The sequence below is a fragment of the Poecile atricapillus genome, chromosome Z, assembly GCF_030490865.1.
Source record: "Poecile atricapillus isolate bPoeAtr1 chromosome Z, bPoeAtr1.hap1, whole genome shotgun sequence".
Classification (NCBI taxonomy): Eukaryota; Metazoa; Chordata; class Aves; order Passeriformes; family Paridae; genus Poecile; species Poecile atricapillus.
The window spans coordinates 88,069,891-88,093,310 of record NC_081289.1 but is presented as its reverse complement, the minus strand read 5'-3'; the positions used below and the strand labels follow the sequence as shown (position 1 = coordinate 88,093,310).

At 37.3% G+C, this 23,420-nt stretch overlaps 2 protein-coding genes across 4 annotated transcripts in view; both read right to left on the bottom strand.

The window, feature by feature from the left end:
• TNFAIP8 (TNF alpha induced protein 8) overlaps positions 1–1,199 on the bottom strand; it is a 56,510-nt gene extending 55,311 nt beyond the window's left edge. The window contains exon 1 of one of the 2 annotated variants that reach the window (XM_058827566.1): positions 1,095–1,199. In XM_058827566.1, the coding sequence (XP_058683549.1) occupies position 1,095 (1 nt within the window). In that variant the 5' untranslated portion in view covers positions 1,096–1,199. Of the gene's footprint in view, positions 1–590; positions 993–1,094 lie in introns of those variants that run through there. The other variant, XM_058827568.1, reaches the window with a different exon arrangement.
• Positions 1,200–2,702: 1,503 nt separating this feature from the next.
• The window catches only part of DMXL1 (Dmx like 1), a 78,853-nt gene continuing 58,135 nt past the window's right edge, over positions 2,703–23,420 (bottom strand). Inside the window, exons 31-46 of one of the 2 annotated variants that reach the window (XM_058864974.1) lie at positions 22,967–23,106; positions 22,557–22,642; positions 20,524–20,725; positions 18,925–19,042; positions 17,594–17,656; positions 15,680–15,766; positions 14,909–15,030; positions 14,651–14,792; positions 10,807–10,857; positions 10,469–10,529; positions 9,864–9,991; positions 9,601–9,693; positions 9,048–9,139; positions 8,101–8,153; positions 6,766–6,983; positions 2,703–6,369 (exon numbers count right to left, since the gene is read on the bottom strand). In XM_058864974.1, coding sequence (XP_058720957.1) covers positions 6,145–6,369; positions 6,766–6,983; positions 8,101–8,153; positions 9,048–9,139; positions 9,601–9,693; positions 9,864–9,991; positions 10,469–10,529; positions 10,807–10,857; positions 14,651–14,792; positions 14,909–15,030; positions 15,680–15,766; positions 17,594–17,656; positions 18,925–19,042; positions 20,524–20,725; positions 22,557–22,642; positions 22,967–23,106 — 1,881 coding nt within the window. In that variant the 3' untranslated portion in view covers positions 2,703–6,144. The remainder of the gene's footprint in view (positions 6,370–6,765; positions 6,984–8,100; positions 8,154–9,047; positions 9,140–9,600; positions 9,694–9,863; positions 9,992–10,468; positions 10,530–10,806; positions 10,858–14,650; positions 14,793–14,908; positions 15,031–15,679; positions 15,767–17,593; positions 17,657–18,924; positions 19,043–20,523; positions 20,726–22,556; positions 22,643–22,966; positions 23,107–23,420) is intronic. The other variant, XM_058864973.1, reaches the window with a different exon arrangement.

Here is a 23,420-nt window from a genome sequence, read left to right as displayed (position 1 = left end):
AAAGTCTTGTCTTCCAAATACGCAGGTCTCGGACCTCTTTCCATCGCAAACCTCCTCCCCTACGGATTTTTTTTTTTTTCCCTGAGCTCCACTGTTGACGCTCTTTCAAAGCAAATTTCCTGTTTAGAGCTTACAAAAGATAAACAGAGTGGGCAGCAGTCAATCCAGCCAGTGAGTGCGAAAACGACTGCTGAGAGAATTTTTGACCAGGCACTTTGTAACGCGAGTGGTGTCACTGACCAGTTACACAAAGAATTTGCAAAGGCGCAGTAACTGAAACAAGATACGTGCAGAGAGGGGGAAGCATCACCTGCACCGCGTTTTGCTTTACCCGTGGTCAGGTAAGACCGCGAACATCTACCTCTAGAGACACACAGAGGTGTGGAAGGTCAGACCATTCAGATTACTAAAGAGGAAAAGCCCACACTGAACTGTGATCTCTGCTATTTAACGACCAGTACGTAAATAAGGTACTACTAATTCTACCGCCGGAACTTCAGGACTTTTGCTAGTAGCATTTCAAAGCCAAACTGGCACGTCTCAGAAAAGTTTGTCTTTTACCACCACCGCGCAGACTTCAGCTGCATCACCTCGCTTGCAGCCTCAAGAGCCACAGGTCAGTCCCGCGCTCGCCCCAGCACACCCGGACGCGGGGGACGGCTCACTCCGGCTGAAAACAGCAACATTTCTGGAAAAACAGCGAAAAGCTAGCCCAGGAGGAGCGGAGAGGGGGGTTCGGTGTCCCCGAGCAGAGGAGAGCAGAGCAGAGCAGCCTTCACACAAACACGTCGGCGGTGAGGAAACTCTCCCCGCGTGGTTCCGGACACATCCCGCCTGGAGCGCGGCGCCGGGAGCCGCAGGAGGCGGCAGCGACCCGGCCCCAGACCCGGAGCCGCACTTCGCCCCCCGGGCTGAGCCCCGCCTTGCTGCCGGGGGCGCCGCCGGGCCCCAGCCCGCCCCGCTGCTCTCGGCCGCGGGGCCAGGGCAGGGGCCGGGGCCGCCTGGAGCAGCGGGACCGCGAGGGGACGGGGATGGGGATGTGGATGGGGACGGGGCTGCGGCCCCTCGGCGCGGAGCACAGCGGCGGCACTCACTGTGTGTGCGCGGGGCGGCGGCAGCGGCGGGGCCAGCGGAGCGGGCGCGGCGGCGGCGGCGGCAACTCGCGGCTCCCCGCCGGCACCGGGCGGGGCCCGCAGCCCGCCCTGCCCTGCCCTGCCCTGCCCTGCGCTCGCCCCGCGCCGGGGCGGGGCCGCCCGGCCCGCTCGACCCCCGCGCCGCCTCTCGCACCGGCGGCAGCGACCGAGCCCCAGTACAGTAGTTTGTATCGACTGAGCTCTGTGCGGAGGTAGTTTAAATTTTGGCAGCAGCTTGCTGCGAGCCTGACGAGATGCCCGCTGTGTGACATGCGAAGGGGCTGCTAGGAGTGAGTTAAGGAGCAAGTCTTAAACACAGTTAAGGCCAGAGAGGAAAGGAATGTGTGCCAGGAAGGTGCAAAATCTGGTTAGCAGAACCCGGTCCGTACATCCCCGCTGGGACAGACTGTGTGAAAAGCAGCAGGTCACACACCTATCGCCGAGGAAAGAACATCCCAAGTCATGGGACAGACGGCCTTTGCAACCAACAACAAACTCCAGAGCTCCCCCTGTGGACACCAGGAACCTGGGCTGTAAAAAGGCAATACTGCTCAATGACCGAGGGGAAGGTTAACAAAGCTCGGAAAGAAGAATGTACCTTCTTTATAGTGGATACAAAAAATGCCAACTTCATAGGGTACAAAAACATCAGGCAGAACCCCAAGATACGGAAGACACAATTCAGCAACCGTGCTACAATCATCTGACTTGACAAAAGGTAACGCCGGCAGGGGGAGATTGCAACCACCAGCTCATAGCCCTCCTCGTTGGATTAACAAACCCACTGACTCAAAAGAAGAGAAAGAACTGACTAATTAGCACAGGAAGCAATAGAATCATTAACCAGTGGAAGACAGAATACACACTAGAGAACGATGTAACTTGTAGCCAATTAGCATGGATTCCTTTGTTTGCTAAAATGCATTGAGAAAAAATTTCATAGTGGCTGATCTTGTGTATCCAGCACCCCTTTCTGCACAGAACTTACCAAAAGAAGAATGAACCAGGTCACTCCACCCCACCACTGAGAGGCCCAGGGTGAAAAAGGACCAACAGGACACCACTGGATCCATGGGTGGTGACTGTTCTCTGGTGGCACTCTCTCTCTTTCCTCTACACAGCAAAATCAACAAATCAGTCACTAATGTTTCATCTCATTTGCTCCTAAATTTTGGCATCTCTCATTAATCAGATCATAACAGGTGCATTCATACTTGTACCTCTGCTAGAGATAGCAACCCCTCAAGACCTTGACAGGTTTTCAAGCTTAAATGAAACAGAAAAAGGGCTTCAAAAAGTGGCAGACAACTTGACTTAACAATTTGTGCCATTACTACATCAGCCTCATTACACCACAAAATTATTTTGTTTTACTCAGTTCTGTTACTTATACATAAACAAACAAAGACAAACAAAAACCCAGTACCCAGTCCCCCTCCCAAACACCAAAAAAAAAGTTAAAACAAGGAAAGATAAAGTGTGAGCCGATAAGGCGTTTAAAAAAAAATAAAAATCAAAATCATACATATTTTAGAACTAGAAATGGAAGGAATAAGAAACACTAAGAAACTTGGTAAATCAATATCTTTATTTTATAGAAAGTAGTTTGATCAGTGTGCTGAACCTGCCATTAGCGATGGTTTTGCTATTTTTAGTAAAAATAAACATTTGAAAATAATTACCTTGGAGAATATATCATCTCCAAGCTTATTTCCCCTTAATCACTGTTGCTTTTTTCATAACTATTGCATCTAATCTAACACTGGGTGCTCTAAATAGGAAGGGGGTACCTAGGGTAGGATATCTCCATAGTTTATTTCCTGCAACTGGTTCTGAGGTTCCTAAAATGCAGTAGAACATGTACAACCTCACCCTGCACCACCTTGGTGCGGTACAAAATCTGCATCTATTCCACCTTTCTCCATCAACATCCTGCAACATCAGCTGTCAGCTGAGAATTTTCTGTGTAAAGTCACACTGCAAGCCAGTTTAAGTACCCAGATGGCCAGAGTTTTAACTTTCACAAGTTGCTGAAGTAATCATGAAGAACTTGGATGATGTGCCTGAGGTAATGGAATCAGTTAGTAACACAAGAATGACACACTCTGACAGCATTATGTACTGCTACACAGGCAAACACAAGTCACAGCTCCCAGTCTATGATATTTAAAAGGGACATTATCAACTACAAGCTAAATTGCTCTGTCTGAACAATAAGGTATTACTGATTAAGCACTGGTAAAAGCATATTTTACGTTCAATTTGTGCACATGGCTACTTTAAGCATGGGGACCTCTGTAGGCACTAGTACCCTTAAGTCTGAGTAACTTGCATAGCAACAAGGAAAAAGCATTAATTGCTGGAGGACAAAAGTCAGTGGAAGGGCAACAGCCAGAGGGTTCTGAGATCAGTTCTTCTCCAACAACCAGATTCAAAGTTGAGAGTGTCCCTTTAAAAGTTTCGCATACAACAGATTTTCACTCATTTTTACTCCAACATTACACAAAAGCTACTGATAATTTGTCTTACAATAGTTAAACATCAATGAACAATATGCAAGTGAACAACTGATTTGTAAATGAAATAGCAGCAACATGGAACTCTAGAAGGTTGAGTTTCTGCAGGATTTATTGGAAAGATTATAAAGGTGTGGTAAATACATTGTGATTTTACATAATTTAGTTTCGAGAATAGCTTATGGTAACTATAAACATTATTGAAAATGCCTGGTCAAGGTCAGTACTTTTCTGGTATAAGCATAGGTTTGCCAGGATTTCTCAAAGTGCAGCTTTACTCAGAAAAATTACAACATTGTATGTCTTGGCAAATTGCATTTTAAATCTGCTCAGTTTGCAGATGGTAAGACAGCTTTTTGTGATTGCCAGTACAACAGATTTGAGCTTGAAGTATTAAAGCTAATGATATATATAAATATTTAAGGACAAAACATCAAGGACATAATTATATAATACTGCCATGATTTTTGCACATGTAACTTTGTTAGTTCAGTGGGTGTATAAAACTGACGCATGTATATAAAGCAGCTACAAAGTAACAGTTTCAGCTGATTCTGAAGGAGTGTGTTTACCCCACTCTTTTCCTTCTTCCATAAGAACAAAGAGTATTAGAAACTCAGCCACGGAGCAGATAACTCATTGGGCAGGTCTGTTTTGTAAGGTGGTGTCACTTGTAGTCACTTTTCTGGTCCATCACTGTACTTAAACTGTTTTGAAATCATGTTCAATTTCAATCTCTAAGTGGTAAGGAAGAACAATTACAATTGAATATCTGAACAGCTGTACCAGTTTGAAATGCTGTCACATGTTTCTTCATGGCAAAACATTCACATTCTTTTTATTGCACAATTTGAAAATTCAGGTTATGTGCATAAAAACCTTCATAGTGTTTGCACTGCAACTTGCGAAACATACATTTAAAATGACCTTAATACATTTTACAAAATCTTTTTAAACAACTTTATATTCTTAAGATAAAAGCATCCTGAGAATGTTACATAGTTCATTATACAAGCCCTTCATTTCTGCTATGCTGTATTTATCCCCATAGTTCCTAATTTGACAAGTTTATTTTACAGTTAATATCTTGGTGCTATATTTCACAAAATATCTTTTAGCAAAAAGTACACCGTTGGCATTCAAGTAATCCAGCCTCACATCTAATTTACAAATTAAATCTCTGTCAAGCTCTCAAGTAAGGAAAAGTAAACCAAAATACATACAGAAACAGTTTAGCTGACTGAAAAAAAAAAAAAAAAGTAAAGGCCTTGTGCATTAATAATTTGGTCGAACATTTTAAGTTATGAAATTTAATATTTTGGCAAAAAAACCCTCTACATCTATCCTTCTCAGTTTGTTTTCTTTCATCTGACACCAGATGTAAACATAAACATTAAGAAAGAAAGACTGACAGTGTAGAAGTTGAACTACTTTTTCCTTTTTTGAAGTACATAGGAAAAACAGACAAACAAGAAAGTAAGTGCTAAGAATGGACTATCTTTGGGCTAAATAAAAGTTTTACTAAAAAAAAAAGAAGTAAAAATAAATTAGGTTGTGTTTTTCTTTTATTTCCTCTACAGACATCTAAATAGTCTTTGAAGAAATTCTAGTGCCATATCCTAAAGCAGTATCTTCCTGTATCTTTTTATCAAGTCTAAGGCTTCACACATAATCTTGACTATTTTACTAGGAAGATATCCATTCATATTTACATTTTATTTTTGTAAAGGGAGTGTTCAGGGTTAAAAATATATTTATTTTTAAAAGGTCAGCCTGCCATCCTGATGGCAGTGATTCAGACTATAGAACAGAAGACAAGTGACAGAACATCCTTCCATTTCTTATACTCTAGATGAGAGGAAGGAGATTAGGCAAGTTAGAGAGGTAAACAGCCTGGATTTCAGGAATGGAGAGAAAAAGTGGCTCATTATATGAATGCCTGCATGACCAGGAGTATTCACTGGTGGAGACTTTGTTTCTCTTCTGCACATAGGTATAAATTTTTATTGTCAGCTGACTAAATAACTTGAGAAGAGAGACAGTTATGGTTGCCACAGTGAAAAAAACATTTCTTAAGGTTTCCATCATATGTGCTTTTTTACAAGCTGGCAACGTGTTGAATATAAGCAGAGGTCATGCCCAGATGGTACACTCCAGGTGAGAGTGTAACCACCTCAAAAGGAAGAGTAAACCTCTCCAGTAACATCTTTATAAATTATAACTATGTAATTTGGAGTCATATTTACCTTTTATTTTCGGCAATGATCAAAATCAGAAGGACCTTTTGATTAAGGCATTAGTGCATCAGGGACTACAAGCTCCAGGTAATTAATAAATAGGGGACTGGGTGCAGAAGGAGAGAAAGAAAGATCCCCAAAACATCTTTTTGTCACAAGCTACCATTGTGCATCTGTTTTGTTGGTTAGTTCCCAACTAGGGAAAATATTTTCAAGGATGACAGCAGGGGAATGTTATTCATTATTCTGAGAAAAACATTATATCATAAACTTCACATCATTTTTTAACACATCCCTTAAAGGGCTGAATCTATCAGGCAAGATTCTCATCTTTACTGTTCCATCAGCACCACAGGAGAATATGTGATTTGCTGGTCCTGTTTCAATTTGCATGACTCCTGTCCCAATGTTTCTGAAGAGAGACTGTCGAGCATGCTCATTGATGAAAGTGTGAAGAAGATTAAATGTAGACAGACTCCATACCTGGAAAAGTATCAAAACATCAATCTGTTACAAGGATAATTACCATGATCTTAAAAATCATCACCAGTGAATCATGGAAGAATTGCACTACATTTTGCATTTACTTTTCTGACACTAACTGTAAAAGAATACATAGCAATCTGTAATGACACTTTCATGGAATACTAGTACTCATTTTCTGTAATAGGCAATATAGAGAGACACTGAAGATATCACAAATTAAAAGGAGGACTGCATTAAAAAGAGGTTAAGACTAACATTTCATAATTAAATTAGTAAATGTGAAAGTCAGAGTTGAGAACAAATGCAGTACATATAACATCTGATTGTTCCATACCTCTGCAAGAATCTTTCCGAATGTACACAGCACCTCTGCTCCCTCCCCCTCATTTATACCTTTATGTTGCCTTCAGCAGATCCTGTGACAAAATACTCTTCTGTAGGATCAACAGCAATTGCTTTGACTGGAGAATCATGACTCTGGAGTAACTGCTGCTGCTGCTTTAGGCGAAGATCAATTACACAGGTAAAGCCTTTTCTGCCTCCAGATATCAACAGCTGGTGTTTTGGAGCATATGCTAGCACAGTTGCTCCACTATCATGACAGATAAAAGCTGAAAGCCAAAGCAAAGTAATTTAAATAAAACACTGTCCTAACTTGCATTTTCTGTCAACCTCTAACAGTTCAAGACAGTAGTAACAGTGACTTTGATACTGTAATCCAGTTGATCACAAACAGCCCACTTAATGCAGTACATATATATATATATATATATATATATATATACACAAACCCAGGTTCCCATCAGACACTCTGAAGCTGCAGTATTCTCAAATTAAGCAATTAAAATCTGTATTAACAAATTTTTTTACCTTTTTCTCTATCCCTGTGTAATCACAAACCATAAATCCTTGACCAAAACCAGATTATTTTAATAATCTGCTATTAAAATAACAGATTTGTTATTTTAAGTAATATAACTTGTTATTTTAAATCATATAATGCCCATCAGAAATTCTTCCCGAATTACTTGCATAAATATCTTGCAAGTTTCCACTAGTCATTTTACTGCTAATTTGCTTCTTCTCACATTTATTTGGATCTGTCTACTCCCCTAAATGAATGGAAAAATGAATGAAAATTACAATTATCAGAATACAGCTTGGTACATGGTACTTGTAGTTCAAAGGGCCTATGAATTTACATTTAAAAATTCCATATGTTTCTCACATACACCTAAGCTTTCACGTACTTTAAGGACAAGGAGTTCACAACTCTCTGATCTCAATTCCATATATATTTCAGATATTGAAATGCATTTGTTATATTACTTGCAACAAAGTATTTAGTAATAAATCTAATGAAACCCAGTGAAATACTTTTTGCACCCACAAAATCCTACTTAGAAGAGCAACTGTTCTAAAACAGGACCTGCCCAGAACCTTTTAAAAAAAGAACAGAAATGTCTGGCTTGCACTTGTGGTGTAAGGACAGAAGGCATGCAAAGGAAGGTGCTCATGTCCATGAAACCAATCATGTATATAGAACACCAAGTAATTCCTTAAGAATCTGGTTTTATATTCCCACTGGTGCACTCAGACAGAACAGTGAAAGACATTTTACTGCCAATGTTAAAATTACTTCCCAGAGTAACTCTTCCATAAAGATAGACATAAAATTACACTTTTTTGTACTGTGGTCAAACATTTTGCTTGCTGTATTTTACTTACCATGCACCAAGCTGTTTGTGGGAGAAACCAGAGTATCCCAAAGGCAAATATTTCTGTAGAAAAAAAATATAGCTTAATTCAGCATTAGATGTTCTAAGATATTTTGAACACTTGAAAAGTCACCTGTACCTTAGAAAGCTTGTTTCAGGCATAAAGTACTGTCAACAGAATTTCAGTGATGACTTCTGAGCAGCCCCCAAATTACTGCCATAGTTTATCATCTGCTGCAAGAACATGCCTGCTACACAATCATTTGACAGCTGGCTATTTCCATAAAGCATTTATGTTAACAATCTTTTGTAGTTTAATTCACAGGAATGTTAGCAGGCTTTGATATTTTTGATCAATTCTTATGAAAACAAATGAGAAATGAGGAGCTATGCAGACTCTCTTTAACTATAAAAATAATTTATAACAGATGCATGTGCGTAGAACACAACAGACAGTTCAGCTGGAAGGATCATAAAATCCACCCACCTGACACCTTCAGGACTGACCAGAAGTTAAAGCATGTTATTAAGGGCATTGTCCAAATGCCTCAAACTCTGACAGGCTTTGGGGACTGACCTCAAGGAAGCCTGTTCCAGTGTCTCTGGGAACAAAACATTTTTTGATGTCCAGTCTCATGCCAGACCTCCCCTGGTAGAGCTTTAAACCATTCCCACACACCCCTCACTGGATTCCAGTCAGAAGCACTCAGTACTTCCCTTTCTACTTCTCCTCCTTATATGGAACATGAGCAGGATATTTGTGCTTCCCTATGAAACCCCCATTAATAGGCACATTAATTTAGCTGCAAACATTGCTTCTCTCCCCCTCCCACCAAGAAATAAATGAAGTAGAAGTACTCAAACTGCTTAAGAAGATTCATAAAAAAACAAAATGGGGGAAAGAAGAGAAAAAAATGGCACCACTTCACTTTTATGCCTTATCACAACAGATCATACCTGTTGTCAGAAGAAAATCCTGCAGTAGCAATCAAAGATGATGAACTGATGAAAACAAAGTCATTGGCTGTTTTGTTATGACACTGCCACGTCTGAAAAATTGCAGTTAGAAATTATTAATTGAAAAAGAATCTATTTTGTGCAAGCAGGCAATATTAAACTTCCTTGAGAAGGAAAGGTGTTCCATAAGAAATTTAAAGAACATAGGATACAAAGTTCTTGATATGCCTTGTAAGACTCTTAATTTTTCATGGAAATGCGCTCTGTAGCCCTGCAAAATTGTCCTTTAATTGACAAGGGACAAATACTGACAAGTCTCAACGAACACTAAAGTTACTTCAGATCTCATGTTACATTTTCCACCCTCCACTTAGTAAGTATGAAAAGAGTGCAAGAACCTGTCATAACCACAGGATGGGTGCAATACAAAACTTAATCTTGATTAGTACTGGTTATCAGCACAATCCTTTCCCTCTCCTAGCTCTACTGAAGGGAGAAAGAAGTAAGGGAACACAACACAAGTTTATGGAAACAAATTTAGTTTTCAGCTTACCAAATATGGCTTAGGTGAAGTTCCTGTAAGTGGACAACATTTCCAGTTTGTTTGATATAAACTTATATATCCATCAGCATCAACAATTCCAAACTGAAAGAAAATATACAGTGAATAGCAAATATAGACGTATGTATTGCAGAGAAAATATCTACGATTTTGAGAAAATACTTTAAATTAGCAGCATGTTTCTGCTAATTTACAATTATATTGGGGGAGGGGAGAAGAGAAGAAAAAGCTTACACAAGCTTTTTGTCAGTTACCTTATTTCCTTGGTAATTGAATCGCATTCGAGTCACCCTTGAGTTGCCACCAGACCGAAAACAAGTGATTTGCTGGGCGTGGCCCCATTCAAACATTCTTACACTTCCATCTTGAGCACCTGTCAGGTCTGCAACAGGAAATATTTATATGACCTTTCACAAGAGTTGTAGCTTTTATGATTTCAAGAAAACTCACACTATCTCAGAATAAGTAGTGGCCAAAATTATGCCATGGTATTTGTCTTGGTGTAGGAGCAGGACCTACCGCTGCAACTCAAAGTCGTGTTACTCGTTATTTGATTAAGAATTATATTTAGATGCTCATGAAATATGAAACTATTTAGTTGGAGATAATAACATATTTTTCCTACTATCTTTCATCCTAGTCATGAATAGGAAAGAAACACAGTACTTTTTGCTGTTTCTAAAAGCTATTCTACATACCTCAATATTTTTTTTTAATTAAAAATTGTTTCAGTAAGTATGGCTTATAAAGAGGTTTCAAAACATGCAATATAGTACAAAACAGCAATGCACTGAGAAACAGGTAAGAAATATATACTCTTTAGATAACTTTTCTCTTTTTTAAAAGAACTTGAACTCACAATATGGCAGTGTTGGATGAGAAGCCATTCTTCTGACATTATTAATAGCTTTCTTGAGCATCTGTTCAACATACAAAAAAAAAAGAAAAAATTAAACTGTATTAATGAACAAAAAGTTATCAAATTAGAGAAAAATTAGCCATTGCACAGAGTTGTTTCCTATCAAAATTCCTACAAAAACAAGTACTGGGTTTAGAGATTCAGATAGAAGTCAGTGTCTTCCAAGACTAGTGCAGATGTTAACACTTTTGCAGCTTTATACATCCAGATAAATATTAAACTTTTGCTTCAGAAATGTATGGATCTAAATATAAACACTCCTTAGACTGCAGTCTTACCTCTTTTCTTGCCAATTCCTTTCTGATTCCATTAAATTTATTGGAATATTCCTGAATATTGTAAGATAAGCAAGAGAAAGGCAGAAGCATGTAAAGAAAGAGGTAAACAAACTTTAACAGAAGTAAAAAATAGGAAGGAATATATCTATTTTCAAGTCTAGTTAACTTATTGCCATTGACAGAAAAATGGTTATTTGTGACCATCCAGAATAAGCAATATACTGTGTAACTGGTATAGAACAAATAAATAAATAATTCTTCAAATGTATTTAAAATTTTGCAAATACAGGTCTAATGAATTTTCAGTTACATGTTTGTTCCTAAATTCCAAAATTTGCTTTGAGCTAGGTGTATCATCCAGATTTTTGTTTTTTCTTATTTTATTAATTCCTACTGGGAAGAATTCAATGTGCAAAGAGGACTGGAGGCATTAGACAATTACATTTAAACCCCATCAATTTAAATGATAGGTTCAATACACAAAAGAAGAAAAAAAAGAGTAAAGATTTTTTTTGTCAAGTAAATACATCTGTGCCTGTGTTGTCTCTTTCCTTTTTTTTTTTTTTTAATTAATGTATGTTAAAGGTAAGTTTTCATTCTTTTATTCTGCAATAGCTTTCAAAAATATCTGACTTCTTTGAGGACTGCCTTTCCTCAGAGAATCATTTGATTTGGTTTGCTCATGCATGTATTATTTACCTCCACATTTGAGAAGGGCAAAATACATATTTGTGGCAAATGTTAACTTCAAACATGAACACATTTGGAATTTTGTTACCAAGGCACTCATCTTCAACACAGCAGCTTATCACTTACCACACACCAACAGCAAGCTGGCATTGAACTACTTGCAGAGAAACATTTAGGTGGGAAAAGACCTTAAACATCATTGAATCCAACTGTGACTTCTAACTGCTGTGATTTGGTACAGTATTTTAACACTGATTTTTCATGGGGCAGTAGATAGTGACAAGGTATTTCAACTATGCTATTAGTTGGCCTCCAGTTATATCAGGGTGTCAGCTGGAAGAAGGCAGGAATTACAAATTTTCATGTGCTTCATATTCCTAAATACATTCGGTAGAGTTAAAAAGAAATACCCTCTAAATTATCAGTTTGCAAACAAAAATGAAGAAAAGTACCTGGAAGGGAAATAATTTACTTTCTTGTAAAAATTTCCCCGAGTTTGGATTCATGGAGTAACTGCAATCCTCTTAATTACATTTTAGAAGCAGATTTAGATCTTTCAATTCTCAAAGTTTTATCACTGTTGAAGAGAAAGCCTTATGCCCCTCAGTTATTCAAGTTCATTCCAAAACTCTTTCTAAAGATAAAAAATATGATCTCGAAATACGTATTTCCCTTTCTTTTTCTCTAAGTCCTTTAAATGTCAAGGAAAAGCCAAATGGTTTAGTAAAATTATATGTACATTTTAAAATTCAGGACAACAGAGAATTATATTCTTCAAACATTTATAGATTGGTATGTGTACTTATAATTGCAATATTTTGCTCTCTAAAATCACAACTTATCTTCTATATGTAAATGGAAGAACAATAGTTCATGTTCACTCTATTTCTTCACTAAAATGAAGGGCTGTATTGAGTTTTACAGCTACTAATTTTTACCCAGAAATTAAAAATTCTCCATTCAACAGAGAAGCACACATCATGATCTCCTAAACCCTGCTGGATTATGATTTGGAAAAATGCAAATTTACAGAAATATACCTTTGAAGAGCAACACTAACAGAACTCTCAGGCACAATTTAGAAGACAAGTACAATTATGAAATGCAAATACTTCCATTATTAATGCAGCTGACATTTGGCAGTGCTAGCCCTCAGTCTGCCCTTAGAGCAGCTGATGGCTAGAGCACTGGTTGCTTTGCTGGACAGTTGGATGCTTTGGGCCTAATGTACATTAATACTAAAAAAGAAAAATACACTTTAACTCCACTCCACCAGTTGTTAAACTGCTAAATACTGGTGTCAGTCACACTGACTTGTACAGCTAGCTGTTGGTAACATTGCTTGAGTTTCAGAGCTGTAGGAACATACTATTTCCTTCAGTATTCTCTCACAAACACCTCCTGTAAGAACTGTGTGAAAAAACTGTGCTGAAGTGTCTGGCGGTCACCCTCCTTACTTACCTTGTACAAGCTAACAGGAGATAGTGAAGAGTGACAGAAAAACCCTACAGCTAATAAAACACGAACTGCCTGACAGTCCCTTGCTGATGAAAGTGAAGCAAAGACAATGAGATTGAAAAGCCAATAATGGTACAGAACAGTGGGCTACAACTACTAAATGGGCTGCACATTATGGAAAAGCAAAGATGGCATAAGAATCAGGAGTATCTGAAGGAACAAAGTAGAAAATAGTAGCAAAAGAAAGGTCTTAGTGAAGCTACTTTTCTTCCAGGTTCCAGTTCTTCCACAGCAACACTATTTCCTCCCAAGAATCCCTGTCTTTTCCTTCATTTACTTTGTCCTTCATTAAGTACCTCTGTCTTCCCTCCCTAGTGGGCATGTGTCGTTCTATAGGTGGTTGGTTGTCTCCCACAGTCAAACAGTATGCCAGACAAAATTTAGGTCCAAAGTTTAACAGCAAAAGCATTCAACAGAAACATAGCCAAATATTTAGGAAGAAAGTTTTACTGCAGGCAAAATAGAAGGCCACGTAAGTACTGTTTTCATTAACAGATTATAGAATTATTTAATGTTGGGAAATACACAAACACAAAAATTCTATATGTACATATATATATATACTTTTATTTATTTATTTATTTATTTTAAATGGAAGTGAGAAGAGAGAGTGGTAAAGGCATTCAAAGAATACCGGCAGGAGAGACCTAATTGTAATAGCAGAGCTGTAACAATGCCACTAGGATCAGTAGTTCCTAAAGTGAAGGTAGAGGTGTAGGTACTGGCACAATACCCACTTCCATATGAGGAAAACATTATCAATCTTATAATGCTTATTCCTTATTTACTCCTATTCATCAGCTATTTTCAAAAGTTGATTACAATATTAATTAACATATAGTTACTTCATTCTGCCACCAGTTATAGATTTGCTTTGAATTGTTAAATGACACCAAGTACAGCCAAGTCCCAAGACATAACGCATTTGGTCATTTAGGAAAACTCTACTTTCTGCACCCGATGTGCAAAAGGACTGAGAGATACTGGTGTCTTGTATGACCATTTCAGTCCACTTAAGCGTCTCCAAACAGGCATCTCCCAGCCACATTATCAAAAGATCTGCATCTATGCTCCACAGGAACTAAGATAAGAATGTCAATGGCTATAATTATCATTTGATCTGAATTAAATCTTATCTAATAACCTTTTGCTCACGGCCAAGCTTCATTCCAGACACAAGATTTCTTTCTGAAGCTCAGAATGAAGCTGAAGATTATGCTTAAAATAAGTTACCACAGCATTTTGTATAAATATTTCTACCAGTGAATTTATATTCTAAAACCCGCTGAATATATGCTATTTTTATAGACCATTTGGCTTGAAGTCATTAAAGAAGAATTTATAGTCTAACTTCTTACCCAAATCCTGGTTCTCTGTTCTTATATGATGCTTTTAAAGAAAGCATATATGACATGACTGAAAGCTTAGCTTGTTTACTTGGCATTCCTTAAATTCTGCGCAGTATATTAACCTATTAAATTTGTTACCAAAAAAAAAAAAATCAAGCTTGCCTTGGTTACACAGAAAGTTTATATTTAGTTATATGTTAACTGCAAAATATAACAAGCAAGACTGAACAGACAGAAGAAGAGAATTAAATAGAATACATAAAGCTAATCTTTGACAAGCGACTTACCACAGATGCACCCCGGCCAGTTTGTGTACTACCAAGCCAAGGCATATTGATAGGCGTGCCAGGATTACTATGAGTATAAGGAGTGCTTCCCTGAACATTTACCAGATCATCACGAGCATGTATAACTAGGAAATCATCAGCCCTAGGAATGAAAAAAACATTTTCAATTAAGATTCCAAACAGCAGCATTAAATACCATGTTTTGTTACTCTGATTTAAGCACAGTCAAGTGTGATATTGAAAACAAAGAACATATACCCTTTATTTTCTATTTCCATATCATCATCAACCCAGGTATAGATCTGTGTAGCTAAAATTGCAGAAACATCCAATTCTTGAATATCATGACTTGATGCTATTGCAATGCAGTTTCGATTTGCCTGAAAAAAATAACATACAGAAAGACAGATGCAAAAGGAAACCTCAAAAATGGACTTATTTTATTATTTTCTGATTATGGCACTGTTGCTCATAAAAATATACACTTTATTTACAAACCCCAAACATTTACATCGACAAATCTATGTACATTTATATTTCACATTTCCCTTTTAAAACTTATTTGCTTCTGGGACAGTATCACACACTATTTGCATCTTGTACCTCTAAAGCAGCTCAAGTATCTCCTTGCTTTTCTTAGAGGGTAAGTAACAGGTAACTATACTAGAAGGGCTTGCAACCAGGCTCCCCTCCTCCAGTTTTGAAGGTTTACATGGCTGAACAGAGAAGAAAAGGTTACTTCCTATTTGGCAGGAAAGGACAAGTACTCCTACACACAAGCCTAACAAAAAAAGTAGAAGCCACCTCTCCCTTCGATCAACTCACTGCACAACAGAAAAAAGACGACAATTTGTAGTAGAACTGTTTATGAAAAGGTAATTCTGTAGTGCTTTAAAGAAGGAACCAATAGAAGTAGCAGCTGCTAAAAACAGCAGGATGGCTGGCAAAGCCCACCTCACCCAGTCACAATGTGCCTCTGTATCAGGTGGAAAACATAGCAATTACATTATTCTACCTCCTTTTACTCACCTTATTGACTGCAAAAGCAGTAATTATGTCCGACTCTTTATGGATTATTCTTGCCTTGCCACCAAGGTATCCCAAATCTGTTTCTATCTGTATTTAAAAAACACGGCACAGTTAAATGCAAATTTCTGTGCAATACCACTTTTTACTGAAAGTACAATAACCAAACAATGTTACATGTGAAATTTTTTTTCTTTTCCTTAATTTTAATTTAAACAAATCTCAACAAACATAGCCCGTAACAATTAAGCTAAACCTGTTTTGTGTAATAATATAGCTTCCCGTTGCCATATTAAGATTATCACAGCAACAGAGAAAGTGTAATTTGTCACACAAGCCACAGTACTGTGTTCATTCTCAAGTTTTTCAGGGGTGCTGAAAAACCAGCAAGGCTACATGCAACACACTGTTGACTGAAATTTTGAATCTTGATATTTTGCTCTCAAAAAAGTTTGCTAAGTCTATGATTGGCTGTTAGTAAATGCCTTTTGCCACTGAAATTGATTAAATAGTCCAAAAGAAGGCGCAGGCAAGCTCCTGAACAGGAAAATTAATCTGAACTTTGTCAGTGCATCTAATCATAATTGTTACAATTAAATAAATCTGGAATCCTGTGCATGCCAGAACCACAAACTTTTTGCTATCACATTCTTTTTTTTTTTTTTTCAATATGATCTATTGCTGGATTTGAACACTGTCTATCATTTTTGTATTTTAGAAATGCATTCAGGTACATGCCATCACACAACAAAACTCTAAACTTAACCAGCACTGCAGCAGTCCTATTCAAAATTAAAGAACTCAGCACTGGAAGAACTAAATTGATAGTTTACAGACCCAGACTGTTACAGTTACAAAATAATTTCATAGTAAAAACAATAGCACTGCCAAACTAATGGTGACCTAAGAATTCAACCCTGAATTACAAATGTAATATTTAATTAAAAAAAAATACCCAAATAATTATTTCAGAACTATTTCAAGCCTCTCATCTTCAAATTATGGATCACCTGTGCTTTAAAAGATTTGAAGAATAATATTTTACTTGAAAAACAGTATTGATTTTTCTGTCAAAGAACTGCAAATGGTCTTTTACAAAGTCTAAAAAAACAGCTGTTACAGACCAAGAAGTAGAAAATATGTTTTTTAAAATCAAACAAAATTGCTACTTCATTGATTTTATGTATGTAACACTGGACCAAACTACAGTATCTGTAACATATAAAAAACCATGATGAAAAAAACTGCAGGAAATTAAAATTATTTTCTCCAGGCAGTTCCAATTACCTACCTGCTAATACTGCACTATCACATAATTAATATTAACAAAGTAGCCCAAGCCACAAAGTGTTCCCATTTCTGTCTTCATACTAGTTTTGTATAAGAAAAGAATATATTATTCATTTGAGCTTCTAGTCATAGTACTCTGCCTTTTTAATATGTCACACCAATCTTTCAAGACAGGTGATAAAACACTGTTGTATGGGCTGATTTGTCACCATCTCTAAAATAAGGCTAGGTGAAAGCTTTCAGTAGCAAACTCATATCATGCTAACTGCTCGAAGTGCAGTTCACCACCTTCACCTATTGTAGCCAGCTCACACTTATCAAAGGTTTTGTATGTACTGAATTTTTGTCACTTGGGCAAATCTCAATTTCAGCTCTTCTCTTGACCAAGCTACAGAATTTGATAACAGATACTGTTTGTACCTGGTTGCTTAATGAAGCTAAGATAATTAAGTTTCATAAAAACTCTGTAACAGTTTAACTCAATACCTTGCATTTTTAAAGTTTTTAAATTTGTTTGCTATGTGAGCAAAGACTTTTTTTTTTTTTTAAGTGAGATCAGAACCATTTAGGAAAAAAAAATTCATAATGATGTTAGGTCTAATAAATTTGAGGATTATTACTATGTACCTTATTGATGACAGGCTCCTCCACCACGGAATTTTTCATGGTTTCATTGTGTTCCTCTAATGGCTTCACCAAGGAAAGAAACCCCACAGAACAAAGCATAAAGGTAAGACATAACATGCATGGTATCAAGGAAATCCTCAATTCCTTTTTGTTTACCCCAGCACAGGACAACTGAAACACAACAGCATGTTTGCACACACATGCATATATTTTATATAATAAGAATAGTTAACAGACTCTAAATTCTATTTTCAGTTTACTTACTCTGTACTGTAAGAGCAACTTGTCCACCCCAAAAGTCACTTTTCTTAAAAAACAAGCAATCTACACTGATATCTTATTAGCAACAAGACAGAAAATAAAGCCAACTATGCTGTGTAAGGCTGTGAGCCTACCTTGAAACATATAAAGCACATCCAAAATTTTCCAAAATACCTATCCATACAGCATAACAGCATGGCTGTGTTAATGTAAGATATGATCAGAAGTGGTGCGCTTTTAATGGCAAAAAGGAACAATTTTCCTTTTAACTGCACTCTGTAGTCAACACAATTAGCCAACATTATCCAAACAAGCTAATATTCTAGTTGTGACGGGACAAAGGTTAGGTCATGCAGAACTCTCTGCTGCCATGGCTTTACTAGTCATGAATATTCTTTGTTCTGAATATTTAGTTTGTTCACATCTGCTTCTTTCTCCTCCATTTCTGCTATGCCACTGTTTTTCTGTAATAGCAATTCTTTCAAAATTGGGAGCAGGGGTAAGTAAGAAAAAAAATTAAAGTGAGATTAAAAAAATCCAAAACCTCATTAAGGAACCAAAATTGAAAAACATTTAACTGCATCTGGAGCTGGAATCCAACTAGACACTGGGACAAATAATCAGGGACAGATCAGTAATTGCTGTATGAGCATTTTTCTTATTAAAATTGAATCATAACATGACTGCTATGGAAGCAGTAGATAAAAGCCAGGATGGCATTAGTAGGGACAAACAAACTTCCAGTGCTTTGGTTCATTAAATTACTGGTTTTCATCTTTGAAACAGTCCATTTTGTCATTCTTTTGAGGCAGCTTTTATATTGATTATAAAGAAGAGATTGACAGTAGCAACATTGTGCTAGTTGTCATTTTACAGTCAAAGTCTAATTATTTTTGTATTCTATAAAACAATGAACAAGTATTTTTTTGTATGAAATACTGTAGATTTGGAGTCATTGACACGTACATTAACTCCTCATGCACCACAAGTAAACAAGCCAGCTAAATAACTTAAATAAAAATTGACAGATTGACCTGCAGTATTTTCTGCATTTTTTATACCGTACCAACCTCATTTAGGCATCGCTTCTTTGTAAAAATATTTCTGATAAAAGTTTCCTGGACTTCTTCCTGTTTGACCAAGTATTGCCAGAGTCTCTTCGCAGACAGCGCAACATGACTACTAGATCTACAGAACAAATTTGAATAAATATTTACATCAGGTTTGTACTTATGCAAGAGCGCAGTATTTTTTATTCTAATCAAACAATAGTCAGAAGAAATGCTGAAGCAAAACTACAGAGTCATAGGCAGTACACAAGACCTATCCAAAAAAGCATTTTAATACCCTCTTCTGGAAAAACCTACAAGTGACAGGAGATGGAAAAGAAGAAGAAACAGACTATGTAACATCTTGTCCTTCTACCTTGGGACAAGTGGGAAAATCTCCTTAAGAGATCACACAATGGTAAGAGCAGCATACAGATTATTATTCGTCCAGCTCATTCTTTACAATGTGAATCATTTCTGTTTAGTCCTAAAGAGTGGTCCTTTCACAAGTACAATGAATGACTAACACTTCCTGCTAGGAACACATCATCAGCTATGTAACTTCTCTGAAAGAGCCATGATTTTTTCAGTAACAAAACTGGAAAACCCATAGAATTACATCAGAATTCAAATGCTTATCCCTAGAAATTGCACACTCAAGCAAAAAATACAAATTATAATTATAATTAAAAATCATAAATACCAATAATATAATGATTTTTATATAAACATAAATATATATATTTTATATGAAGTATAGAATATCTATTTTTATATTATAATATATATATAAAATATAATTTATAAGAAAAATTATGAATATCAATACAGCTACCAATATATTAGCTTATAACAAGCCAAAATCCAAATTCTGAATTGCTGTAAATGATAATTTAAAAATAATTTCAGACAGCAGATACATATTAAACTGGTCTCTTTTAATTAACTCAAGTTACTGGAAGTGTGACCACTTGAAATAAATGGTCAATAAACACAATAAAAAGCAAGACTTTCTGTATTCTGAAACCCACAAGTGACCGTAAGATGAAAAAGGCAGAAATCTATTATAAGAATTACACTTTAACAGACTGTGGTGGGTTTTAGTGTTAGCTAAAATCGCCAGGGTACTTACTCATTTCTTGCTGTGAGATATGGATTAGGAGAAGAGCAAAATAGACTGAGCACACTTTCCTGGCCTAACATGCAACTGTGTTAAGTCATAACTATTCAAATATGATAAATAAGTATTTCTTCTCTGATTTTAGGTAACAATACTGGTAAGACTTTGAGGTAATTTTATTACCTCTGAAGGTGGGGCAATTATTTAATTCACTGTCACTAATCCATAATTATATCCCAAGGCAAATGTTTTATTCTCTATTTTATTTTCAAGCATACTTTTTCCAGAGACACTCAAAATCCATGTTAAGTTTAAGTAAAATAATTTTAAAAAAACAGAAGCTATGGAACATTTTTCCTGCTTTTGCTTTGGATCAGAGATGCATGAAATCTGACATGTGCCCTTCATTTCACATAGTAATTGTGAAACCTGCACTAACAACCTAATGCTTGATTTATATCAAAAATATCACAGTCAGCATTTACAGAAATTAGACTCACTTGAAAGGAGTGTTTGTAGGCTCAAGTAAAGTTTTGTGGCGAAGCAATGCAGGACCAGCAGCAAGAGCATCTTCAGACGCATGAATTGAAATATAATGTTGAGGCGGACCCCCATACAGCTCAAGACGTCGGAGAAGAACTTGCTCCCAGCGCTGCAAAGTTTTCAAAACTGCATGGCATATTGGGGAGCTAACAGGAAGCTCTAGAAAGACAAGTAAATAATAATAAAACCCCTCCCCTTTCTGTTTTAACCTTGACAAAGTTAATTCCAGAAGGTGAAGGCTGAAGTTTATTTTGAGTATCTCCACAAGTAAGCTTTGTCCAAACCTTAAGCTGATATTTGCACGTATAAAAAGACGAACTGCTTAGGGCTATTATTGCTAAAAAAAGGAACAGATTTCTCCAATATTGGAGAAATTATATCATGGAGCATATCATTATTAAACACATCCTCCTGGAAGCTGTCACGGTATATGGACGGCACGCAGGCGATAAGAGAGAGCTGACACACCACCATAAAGGGCAAATTGTGCCAAACCAATCTATTAGTAGCATTCTGTTGTGAACTGAATGCACTGGAGGGCAAGGAAAGAGCAACTAATGTCCTCTACTTTTAACTTCTGTAAGGCCTCTCTGACAATGTCCCACACATGTTTGCAAAAGGATGGACTATTTGACAGCTGAGGAACTGGCTGAATTCCAGCATCCAAAGAGCTACATTCAATGGTCCAATGCCCAAATGGAGATCAGTAGCAAGTGCCATCCCTCAGGGATGGACCTTGGGATTGGTACTGTTCCATCTCTACAGTGATGACACAGGCAGGGGCACCCACAGGCAGCTGGCAGGGAACACCAGGGTGAGAGATGCATCTGATTTCCTGGAGGGAAGGGATGCCACCCTCAGGGACCTTGGCAAGCCTGGGCAGTCGGCCCCTGTGACCCTCACAAGCTTCAGCAAGGACAAGAGCACCTGCATCAGGGCAATCACCAGTACAAAAACAGAGTGATGAACAGACTGAGAGCAGCCCTGTGGAGGAGGACTTAGGGATACCAGAGGATTAAAAATTTGGCATGACCTGGCTCACAGCCCAGAAAGCCCACTGGGCTGCATCAAAAGAAGAGCAGCCAGGAGGGTGAGGGAGGGAATTTGGCCTTTCTAATTTGTTCTTGCGACACTCTACCTGGGACACCATACCCATGGATGGGGCCTCCACTACAGGAATGGCAGGGACCTGTGGAGGAGATCCAAAGAAGGGCCACAAAAACAGGTCAGAGGACTGAAACACCTCTCCTGTGAAGACAGGCTGGGAGTGTTGGGGTTGTTCAGCCTGGACTGGAGAAGGCTCTAGGGACATAATATAGCAGCCTTTCAATATTTAAAGTAGACTTACAGGACAGACGCAAAGATATTTTTTTAACAAGGCCTGCAGTGATAGGGCAAGGACTAATGATTTCACACCAAGCAAGTACATTTTAATTAGATAAAAGAAAGACATTTCTAGGTTGAAGGTGGTGAGACATTGGAACCAGTTGCCAGAGAGGTTGTGGATGCCCTAGATGTGGGAGGTCATGTCAGATGAGGCTTTGATAAACACCAGCTAGTAAAAGATGTCCCTATCCATGATATGGTGGGCAGGGTTGGACCTAGGTAACCTTTAAAGATCCCTTCCAAAACCAAACCACTCTATGATTCTATGAAACAAGGATTAGGAAGTATGTTCCATCAATTGCAAAAAAATTATGTTTCCTCCAGGAAATATATATTTCAAACATTTTTATGAGTGACTAAGAAGCAAAGAAAGCATAAGTATGCAGAGACCTGAGCATTCTTTCTCACCCATTCATCTTAGCCACCCACCATGTCGTTTCATAAACATACCGGTATGATAAACAGTATCAGAACATTTATTCCCATATCACTGAAAAAGTAAGGACTTTTGAACTAAAAGCTACAACATATGTATATTATTCAACACATTATTGATTTTAAATGTGCTAATTAGGTACGGAGAGACAACTCTGCTGCTTATTACCTGAAAGATCATGTCCAGCCAAAGGGTAGAAAATCTTCAAATTGTGAAGTACCAGCTGAACCATTGCCAATCTCATCAGTGACCAACTAACAAGAAAGCACTAGTAAGTCATTTACTAATAGGAAAATTATTTTCTCACTTATTCAATAAAAGGTGTTAAATTTAGAGCTTCAAATCCTCATTATAAACTACTGAAAACTACAAACCATACTTTAGACTATTATAGGTACTTTGAATTCAAAAATCACTATACCACATACTAATCAAATGAATACAATAATTATTGTGAAAAATTAACTAAGTCTAGATAGTACACTGAAATATCAATTGGTATATTATCTCAGAAATAAAAAAAAAAAAATGCAAATCTAGACATTGCAAAATATCTTGCATTCTAAAAAGTTATTTACCTGTAAGAATTTGAATTAGAATGCTCTTGGTTATGTGAATTTGACGCAAGTGGATCCCCATCATTGTCTTCATCATCTTCATCACTTTCCTGACTCTCTTCTGAATCATATTCCACTCTACTTTGTGATGGAAGAAATGGCTAAAAATTTCAACAAAATTTTGTAAATATCTTCTAGCCAACATCTCATTCTAAATTTCCTTTTAAAAATTGAATCATTATAGTAATCAGACATCATCTTACTCCGTTTTGTAACATTTGGAGTTTCTATCTCATGAAAAGGATAACTGTCCATAAGCACTACATATTTTAACACCTTAACTATTTTTTACATTACTGAAAATTCTAATGCTGAAAATGAAAACATTGTTTTCCAAATCTTGTTTTATTTTCATGCGAGATATACCAAACCAGATGTGGGACAAATGAGCTTGTCAGAGAGAAGCCAAGACCAT